Here is a 10,364-nt window from a genome sequence, read left to right on the forward strand (position 1 = left end):
AAGAACAGCAATAGAATCTTTTAAAGATGTGTGGATTACTGCAATCAGAACATGTCTTTGGTGTTTCATATTTATACCTGTTGCCTCAGAAGACCTAGATGTTCTCACTGGGTCTAATTTTGAGATAGGATTAGCCCCTTCATTAGAAAATAGTAACAGAATATTCCATGCCACTGACATACTTATTGCTACCGAGACAAAAACTGCAGGATGTCAGTGTGCATCTGTTGATTTCACTGCATTTAAGTTTTTTGGGTTGATTTTCAGATCTCTGTTTCATCTTTACCTCTCCACAAAACTCTCATTCATAGAACTAAAAAGGTCATCTTCTCCAGCCATACACACTTGATTCCCCAGCTTGTCTGAGTTAATGCAATGATGTGAAATTTTCTTGAGACAAAAACCCCAAAAGCAACTAAACAACCAAAACCACACACTTTAACCATATAAAATACAATAAAATATATGACCTTGATAGGCTCTCCATGGGGAGACACCACCTCATCTGACAGCTCCATCATCTTCAGGGCCATCAATGCTATTTGAACAGCATGTGTTTCGCTTTCTTTGTGTAAACCTCCAGCGACACAGTAGGCATCTCCAATAGTCTCAACCTAAAATGGGCATATTTGTTCCTTAGCATTACACTGTTTGACATATAAAAGAATAGTCTGTGGCTTCAGTAAGAATTGTACCTACATACTGACTGAGTCTTATTTGTCCTGCTAAATTATTTAAGTCCTGGGAAAATACTGCAGTGCCATTTAAAATGAAAAATTATGCAACTTTTATTTATTGCTGGGCACGATGCTAAAATACTTGTCCTTGCTCGCCTGCTGTCAGGTACCCATAGCTACATTAAACACCTATTTACTACAGATTCACATCAATTCACATTGAAATTAATTTTTTAAATTAACTGTTAAGTTTTGATGTGTTTCTCTCTTGGCTGCATGAATAGCTGATCCTGTTGATTTTTTTTGTTTGTCTTGTGACTCATTTTAATATGTCTTTCTTATAATGAAGATTTAGGGCAAAATAATTTTTGGACTTCTATTCTCCTCTGTCCCATTTAGTCTTCCTTTCCTTTCCTGCCCCAGAACCCAACAGAAATGCAGTAAATTGTGTACCTTGTAGACATCTAGCTCTCCACATTGGTAATCAAAGCGAGTATAAAGCTCATTAAGCATGGTGATAACCTGCATAGGTGAGCATTGGGAACAGATGGCAGTGAATCCAACAATGTCAGAGAAAAGCATTGTGACATTATTAAATTTCTTGGCTTGCACAACTTGTCCCTGCCACAGCTGCTGAGCAACCTCTCCAGGAAAAATTGAAAACAGAAGATCTACCGTCTTCTTCTTTTCTTCTTCAAGTGCTTGATGGGCCTGCTCAAGGGTTGCTTTTAGCTTTCCTAACCTCTTCTTCAGTCCATCCTGAGCTCTGGCCTGCTCTCCTATCAGAACAACATCTCTCAATGCATTGTGAATTGGAATATCTGAGAGGTACAATCCACGTCCTGTAAAATCTTCCAGTCTATCCACACAAGGAGATCCCAAGAATAAGATGGCACTGGATTCAAAAATATAGATCATTTGGCCTTTAAGATCCATTACCTGAAACAGTTAAAGAAACAAGAATTCATGCGAAACATGCATGGCAATGATTTAGAAGCAAAAAATTTAGAGGAAGTAGATTTTTCTGAAATGTAGGAAAATCAGACCTGTCCATAGTCCTTACAATTTCATTTAGTTGCTAAAGAGAAAACATAGGGTGCTAAGTCATAGAGCCGTCAAATAAGTTTTATTTTGCTTGAGCCTTCTGGTGCAAAAGTTAGATCAGAACTTGAGGATAAACACCTAATTATGTTTGTGTATTGTTTTTAGCTTAGGAAGAAAAGAAAAACAAAAAGAATAATTTTGTGCCTTTTCATCTGTTGATAAAATGTTACTGACTATAGTGCCCTATGAATATCTACTAATAACTCTAGTGTTTAGTTCATGCACCACTTTCTTTGTAAGATAAACTGAGGAAACCTGCTTCAATTTTATCACAGAATGTTCAATACTCACTGCAATTTAAAATAAAAGGCATAAATGGCATAAATATCCCATTCTAATGGTCAAAAAAAGCAAAATATTTTGCGTGAAGTGTTTTTATGCCCCCTTTGTATACAATTGTGTAATGTGCAAGGTGCTGCAGAGCTCTGCTTAACATTGCTTTGAATGCCCATTTTTTGAAGAAAACCTGTTAATTGCTAATAGACATTTGCATATGTAAGTACATGAAAAGCAAAGTAGAGTCTACTACCGCTTGTAATCATTAAACTTGCATAGTGCAGAAATGGATCTGAGAGGAAGTAGCTAATTGGTGCTACATTTTTTCCCACTTCATTAATAACTGCATGAAACCTTTATTACTTTTCTTCATTTAAGTTCTTGGAGTGTTGAGTCTGAACTGGTAATTTATCCTGGAGTGCCTCAGGTGTATATAAGCTGTAATTCAGCCGGGGCCAGTGATGACTATAAGCAGTCATTGAATATTCAATGTTTTTTACTGTCCCAGGTCATTTGCCACAGACCCAGCTTCAGCAAAGACAGTAAGTAATCCCATCAGCTGAAACTAAGTGGGACCTTTAGCAATTGCATCTGATGAAGACATCAGAATATCAAAGATACCAAAATACCAAAGATATCAAAGGCTGAATGAGCACAGGAAATTTCTAATTCTTTCCCCAAATCCGGTTGTTTCCCCAAAGAGCTGTTGTTTCCAGATGATTGAGGGGCACTTTGGTAAAGCTTTCCCTGTCACTGACTTTGTGTTGGAGATGCCCTTATTCTCAGCAGCATCATATGTCACTTTACTGAGTTTGTGTCAATATTCCAAATTTTTTTAAAATAAAATCAAGTTAACAGTCAGATTTCACTTATGTAAAAGTCCTAAAGCAGAGTTTTGACTGATATTGGCTTCAGAATCTGAATTACATTAGAGTGCCCTGAATAAATCATTATTATTCAGTTGTATTAGGTGTTGAGAGGTAGACAATGCACAGTGCACTATGTTTTGTGGCTATTTTAACTCTATCTGAAGAAAACAAATTCCTTATAGAAGTAATGGTTATAAAGAGTCTCTTACCATCGATGATTTCATATCAGTATTATCCCATCTTCTGACTCGTACAGTAAACTGCATATTTAGCATTGTCATTATTCCACTAAAAGTGCAGCTTACTTTGGGGGTAAGAATTTCAAAATACTCTTCAAAATTGGGCTTAGCTTGAAATTCTCTCCTGGTCAAAAGCCGTCTTATCCCATTTCCAATTTGAAGAACTGACATATCCTTGTCAAACATAAAATGAAATGGGAAAGTCTTACAGAACATAGAGGCAGGAATCACAAGTGAAGACTGTGGTTTACATGGAGATAAGGAAGGTTTTGCACTTTTGACCTGTATAGAGTACAGCAAATAAGGCTGATTAGCAAACTCAGTGCAGTCATTATGGAAACAAGGAGGCATGAGCATCACTTCCACCTCAGTTTCATACAAAATATGAGCTGCTGCTTTAATAATACCAGATAGAATAAGACTTGTGATTTTCTTAGGAAAGAAATAATACACATTTAAGAAGTCCTGATCTTTCTCCAGGCATAATATGGAGGCGTCTTCAAGTCTGTCCTTTTTTCCTGCTTCTTGGCTGTGGCTACTCTGCTTCAGCAGAGTAGTGAAACTGTTCAAGAAGTCCTTAAGGGTTCCTCCAATAACCCCTAATATGTGTTCATCCTCTTCATAGCATATTTTGAATAGCTCTTCACCAAGAGATTCCCGTAGAGACTCCACGGGAACACCTGCATGGAACCACATTTTAGTCAGAACTGCACTCGTCATGCTGAATCTCAGGCTAACCTCCACTCTTTTTCATCCTAGACCAAAGCAAATTAGCAATATCCTTTCCTGATTTAGCACTGACACCCAAGGGCCCTCTCATTTAGGAGTCCTGCTGTAACCAAAGACATACTCATGGTGCCTGGAAAACAGGGAGGCAGTAGTTTGGAAAGATCCAAGACTCAGTGTTCTTTGTAGAGATGTAGACAGAATGAATGCACATTTTGGCCCAGGATTTAACCTAATTCCCTTACCTTGATATAAAGAAATAAAATAAGAATTAAAAAACTTAAAATAAGAACACAAAGCAAGAATAAAATAAGATCTATGCACACATGCAGGTATAAGTACTATGCCTGATCCAATAAATTAAATTACCCTAGGAATATTCTGGGGCACTGAAGCCAAATGGCACAGAACAGCTCACATCTTTGCTAGTAAATTTGTTTTAACAGGATAGCTGTATGCAGACTGACTGTTGGGAATGTTCCAACTCCCCAACTGTTACTGGGAATCATTTGGAAAAGTGTTATCTGTCACAGGACAACTGTGTGCCAGGACCAGCTTAACAGTTTAACCGTACAGAAGACCATGTTTCAGTTCTTGGAAATGTTAATTTACTATTACAGATGTAACCAGAGAGTTCTGTATTGCAAATTACAGCAGTTCTCTTCCGACAGACTATAGTCTTTCAGAAGATGAAAGGAATCAAACAGTTTTTCATGAGTATAAAGCTGGAACTTACTACTGAATGTATGTTACAACTCCCTCTAGATGTTAGATCTTAGGGATGGATGGTTCTATGACAGCTCAGACTTGAGAAACTTGTCTCTTTAGCTCAAATTTTGACACTCTGAACTGTTAGTTATAGAGATCACAGTTTAGCATCTGTATTGTCAGCATCACTGCAGCCCTTACATGGAGGAAAGTACTTCTTAGTAACATGACTTTTTTATATATACATATATTTTATATAAATATATAATCTATATACTTATATATGTATTATTAAACAAGCTTGCATTACCTGCTGCATTAGCATGATCACTGGTTATTTTTTCAAAATCTTCTCTATCCCCAGTTTTTCTGTAAAGATCATAAAAATATAAATAAGAACCCTGAAAAATCAAGATAAACGTGGTAAAGATAGTAAGTAACAGAGGTAACCTACCCTGTCTTTAACATGTACAGACCAAGTTTTGCTGATCAAATAGGTAATATTTCATTAATTCAAAATGGGGTCTTGGTAGGACCTTAGATTATCCTGTGCATTTGTGATAAATTAAATTTTAGTGGTCTGAGCTCAGATTATGGATTGAGGCCAAATGCTATAGACTATCATCGACTGCAAACTCTTAAGTTGCAACAGTCCTGTTTTTTATTTGGTTTGGGTTTTTGCTTGAAGCCATAACTATATTTCATAAGCTATTGTATAACATAATTGCAATTTATATTCAAACATTTATTGGAATTACATTGCATTAAATTCAAAAAAGGTGAGAAGGTATTTCTGTTTTGAGAGGAAATATGAATAACTATTAACTACAAAGTTTCTAGTTCATTGGTAATAATCCAGATTCTGTGACACAAAACTGCAGCCCTCTGAGTTCTCTGAGGTCAATAAACATCAACCTGAATGTCAGACCCAAAATGATGAGACAGACATGTAGTTTAGATAAGCCTCCATATAACCAATAAGTTTTTGATACATGCTTTCTGAATTTCTTCACTTGAAATATCTTCGATATCTTTATGTGTAAAAGCAATACAAACATTTAGATCTGTTTTACGTTTGCATTGTTACATCATTCAGAATGTCATAACAATTTTCTGTTTCAAACTAATACTCCAGGAAGCAACACATAATTAAAGTAGGGAATATATTCATATCAATAAGCCAGTCAGCAATTTCAATGCACATCTGACCAGCTATTTTTGGTTCAGTCAATGCATGTAAAGTTCTTTGAAAATATAAAGTATAATTTAAAAGATACATCACAATTATCTATTCATATCATGGTGAAAAACCGTGTAGTTTCCAACTTCATTATTTTTCTCCACTTTTGAAAGGAGATTTAAACTGAGGGGTGTATTTTTCCGGATATATTCAATAAACTGAATCCTCAATGTATAATGAAACGCTAAGAAATTCTCACTCCCTACAAGGCCTAAATTATTAATATTGGATTAGTACTAAGGAGTGCTGAAAATCAAGCTGAGTTCCTCAGAAACAGAAACCAGAAGCTTATTGGGCCCAGTGAAAACATGTATGTCAGTACCTGTGGTATATGATTGTTCACTGTATCAGCAGCTGTTGTTTGTTTTTTTATAATACAAATCGTTTGCATTTAAAATTCTTTCCTGGGATCTTAGAAACATTGGGATAGATCCATATACAACCATATCTACCTTTCCATCTATGTCTGAGCTCTTCTTGCTCATTTTAAAAAAAGTCCTTGCCTGTTTCCCTGCACAAATGGCTAAATTTTCCCATTAAGTTAACTTTGTGAGTGATTTAAATAGTTGTGATTTTTTTAAAATAAACTAAATCATTATCAACTTACATGAAATGTTACACAGAAGTTTGACAAGATAATTGAAAACAGATTCCAGAAGTCCTGATTCCCAGTCACCACCCCAGTCCTTATGAACTGTGTGCAAAACATTTTTGCAGTGAAGTTAGTTGCAAACCCATTACACATACATACCTGGTTTCTTTTATTCTGTGTTTTGCAAGTGTTCTCTGAAGTGCAAGATTTAGCCTTTCAAACTGGGGAAGAAAAAAAGGTATGTTGATTAAAATGTCATTGCTGAAAGTTTAATCATAAGAATAACATTTATATACAGAGAAGAATTACTTCACTTGTCCTTGGGACTAACACCTTTTTTTCAAAATGGTATAGTTGTTAGAAACAGCATGTTCTTTCTGTGTTTGGAGTTTAGTTTATATTGATGTCTTTGGCTCCACTGCCACTGTAATTAAGCCCCTTAGCTCATGTGCGCCAGTGGTTGTACATTTTAAATATATTGATGTGCTTTACCTCCAGGTTGTCAGATGGCAAAAAAGACAGTGCTGCTAAGAAATAAGTATAACTAACCCACCTTTCTATTATTACACATCCTCCCCCTGCCCCTGAAAACATGCTACCATGAATGCAAAATATAGAATGTGATCTTTTCAGTTTAAAATATATTCTCCTAACAGAAAAAGCCAGTTATATTCTGCATTATACCCAGAGCAAAACAGTAAATGTACCTAGTAACTTTTTGTGGAATGCTAAGAGTTAAATTTTTTTTTCAGGGCAATTTTCAGCTGTGTCAAGACTGAAATTGCAAAAGGTAACATAAAGTTTCAAATGCAGCTATAAGATATCAATATAGCATTCTGTGCTTCAGATTACATCCTTTTCTGTTTTCTAGACTATAGCATTTCAAGACAATGTTAGAACCATTTATTTTATATTTGTAGAAAAAGAATAATTTTGGCTCTGTATACTGCAAACCCAAATATCCTCCAGATGAAAATCTAACCCCTGTAGAGAACCTTTGTAAAAGATTCCATAATAAAAGATCCTTTAGAATATCATGAAGATTTACCTTAATTTACCTCAATCCATGGTTCTATCTTTTCTGTAGTTCCTAACTGGAACAGATACAACACTTTCCAAACATGCATATTTCAAATTGTTGGGGCCCGTAAAGCTGTCTTATGTATGTAGTCTCTGATCATTTGAAACCCAAACTTCCCATAAAGACAGGTTCATAGAATAGTACTATACTGCCATGATAGAATTTGACTGCGAGGCTTGCTGTGGTGTGGCTTTTCCGTGTTCTCATTCACTTAAGAAACTAGAGTTTTCCACTGCATCTTTTACTTTTTGTATTTTCAAAAGAAAAGTTTGCACACCCAAAGAAAATAACATGTGAAAGAAAGGCAATATAGTCTGGAGACTTTTTACAAGCAAAAATCTAAACTGAATAACTGTTCTACCATGTATATGTATACAATGTAAATTACATCTGTGTATAAACTGGTACAATACGTGGGATGCCATCCAATTAATTACTTCTCTCCGAACAATGTTCTCGATATTTCTGTAAACACATGAAGCAAATAAAACAGTCACACGCACTACATTATATCTCAAATTTAATCAAAAGTTATTCTGGATGCACTCTGTCCTGGACTTCCATGCACAACTCACTGTTTTCATGTAGAGTTCATGAATCAGTTGGGGTTGTGATGCGGCCCCCCGTTTTGGAGTTTCCAGTTGGAAAGAAGATGATGTTAGTTGCTGATGGTAAAGTAGGGCACTATAAAATATCTAAGTATTGAAAAACATGTTTTTAAACAAGCAAAACCCTTCTGTGGAGAACCAGGATTGGGAAGATGCTTAGATCTTGACCCCAAATCAGCATGAGAACAGACCACTATACTTGGACAAAGTTCCAATGAATATGACTTGCATAACTGTAAATAGCAGTGACAATAACCTTGAACTTCAGTAGCTCCTGGGGTACATGGTCAAAATATCCTTGACTTTACCAAGTTTTGTCCCAGCTGATGAACTAGCCTATCATGATTATATAATAGGCAGCTGCATACATCTATATCTCTATTTAAAGAAAAAAACCCCACTTATTTCATTAAAAATCACACCAACAGCTATATACTAGAAAAGCAATACAACAATCATGACACCATAGAAAGGGTGCTCTGCCATTTCATTCTTGGTTAAGAGTCCTTTCCTTTATACATTTAAAGATCAGTTGAATTTCTTAAGTGTAAGTACAGCAGAGGTAAAAAGGGGTCTATCAAAAATTGATTATGTAGAGTTTTAGCGAAAGGGTAATCGAAGAAGAGCTGCAAAAACAGATCTGCAAATAGACTTAACAAAACTCCAGCACTTTTAGTAAGGTACACTGAGTGTTCGAGTAATAGAATTGTAATGAATTGAGTATACAGAGTTGGCCATTTGCCTTTTGTAGTCCCCACATATACCAGTCAGTTCCTTTATACTTTCCACAGAATTTGAGGCAAGCACAAGTGTTGAATGTCATGGAGCTGCATTTTTCATATTCTCTTTACAGAGGCAAACCGTGATACTCATCTCCACTCAGGCAAACCACTGTGCCTGCACTGTAGCTGTTTTCAATTGAGTTGAGTAGAGACATAAGAATACCTTTGTGGTAAACAGAGACAGTGATGTTTTTTAAAAATAGTATGGCAGGAGGTTAGCATCATAGCTGATGAAAACAACTACTTTAATTTTTTTGTGGTAATGACTAATGTACTTAGCAGTATGGATGCTGTTAGGTGAATTGATGAGGTGACCACATAATTTACATAATTGGGTAACAAGGTGGAGTTTCTCTAATTATATCTCTATGTAAAAAAATTGCTACAGAAATTCATGGATTTAAAAGTAACAAAATGATCAATGGAAGGTTGCAAATACAAGGCAAAAATACAGCAAAATACAGTGGAAGGAATGGTGTGTAAAAAACTGATTGTGGCAAAATTGTATCCAGAAGGAATGGAAGAGGATGAAATGATAATTTAAACTATGCAGAACTACCTAAGAACACAAAGAACTTTGAAGTCAAAACAACTTTCTAAAGGCTTACATCTAAAAGCTGGCGTAAAATACTTTTAAATATTATTATTATTAATAATCTATTTACCTCAGGAAAGATTAGTTTGCAGATGCTTTCAGTTAATGTGTGCAGGTACACTCTACTTCTGCTTGTTTTCCTTTGTGGAAGGTTTCCTTGAGCATCTTTTTCATGGACTTCTTTGCAGATGGGCAAAGCTGCTCTAGAGCTGTTTTCTGTGCAATCCTTGTCATGTTCCTCAGTAATGTGACTTTGAGTCAGTAAGGAGAAAGGACATTCCCCTGTGATCTTCAAGTCTTTCAGTTTTGTACAGAACATAATGTACGAAGTCTCTCTCTTGAGATTAAGAGTACTTGGCTTTGTGTTTAACAGTTCTCTTCTGTTTACTAACAAGAGCAGAAGATGCCAGAATAGCAGATAAGGCAACCACTGTGGAAGATTATTGGTAGCTATAAATCACCGCAGGAACATATGTGAGCCCCTACAAAACAAGATGAAAGAAAAAAAATTAAAAACATTTATTTTTCCTTTAATTCCCATGATGTGCCAGTTTTATCATATGTGCAATAAAACAAGAGCTTTTCTAGGATCTTGCTCAGGAAAACACTTAAGCTCATGTGCCATTTTAAGCATGTAGTCCCTACTGACTTCAGTGCTTCAGGTAATTAAAGTTGCGTGCATGGTTAATTTCTTGGATGAATTTGGGCTCTAGTTATTAAGGCAGAGGAGTTGTTTTATTTGATACATCTTTGGTCACATTGATGGATGGGGTTTCTGAAAGAGTAGAGAGCAGAATTCTAATGAGAAAACCTTTTTAGTTCTTCCTAAGGAGTTATTAAGTGCTACCTGATACAGCGCAATGAAAC

General features: G+C 35.8%; 1 protein-coding gene across 1 annotated transcript in view; it reads right to left on the reverse strand.

The window, feature by feature from the left end:
• The window catches only part of GUCY1A3 (guanylate cyclase 1, soluble, alpha 3), a 15,080-nt gene extending 5,101 nt beyond the window's left edge, over positions 1 to 9,979 (reverse strand). The window contains exons 1-6 of the mRNA XM_010288600.1: positions 9,568 to 9,979; positions 6,591 to 6,652; positions 4,910 to 4,968; positions 3,136 to 3,845; positions 1,131 to 1,616; positions 471 to 614 (exon numbers count right to left, since the gene is read on the reverse strand). Coding sequence (XP_010286902.1) covers positions 471 to 614; positions 1,131 to 1,616; positions 3,136 to 3,845; positions 4,910 to 4,968; positions 6,591 to 6,652; positions 9,568 to 9,816 — 1,710 coding nt within the window. The 5' untranslated portion in view covers positions 9,817 to 9,979. The remainder of the gene's footprint in view (positions 1 to 470; positions 615 to 1,130; positions 1,617 to 3,135; positions 3,846 to 4,909; positions 4,969 to 6,590; positions 6,653 to 9,567) is intronic.
• Between the last annotated feature and the right edge of the window lie 385 nt (positions 9,980 to 10,364).

This window comes from Phaethon lepturus, unplaced genomic scaffold, assembly GCF_000687285.1.
Source record: "Phaethon lepturus isolate BGI_N335 unplaced genomic scaffold, ASM68728v1 scaffold13556, whole genome shotgun sequence".
Lineage (NCBI taxonomy): Eukaryota > Metazoa > Chordata > Aves > Phaethontiformes > Phaethontidae > Phaethon > Phaethon lepturus.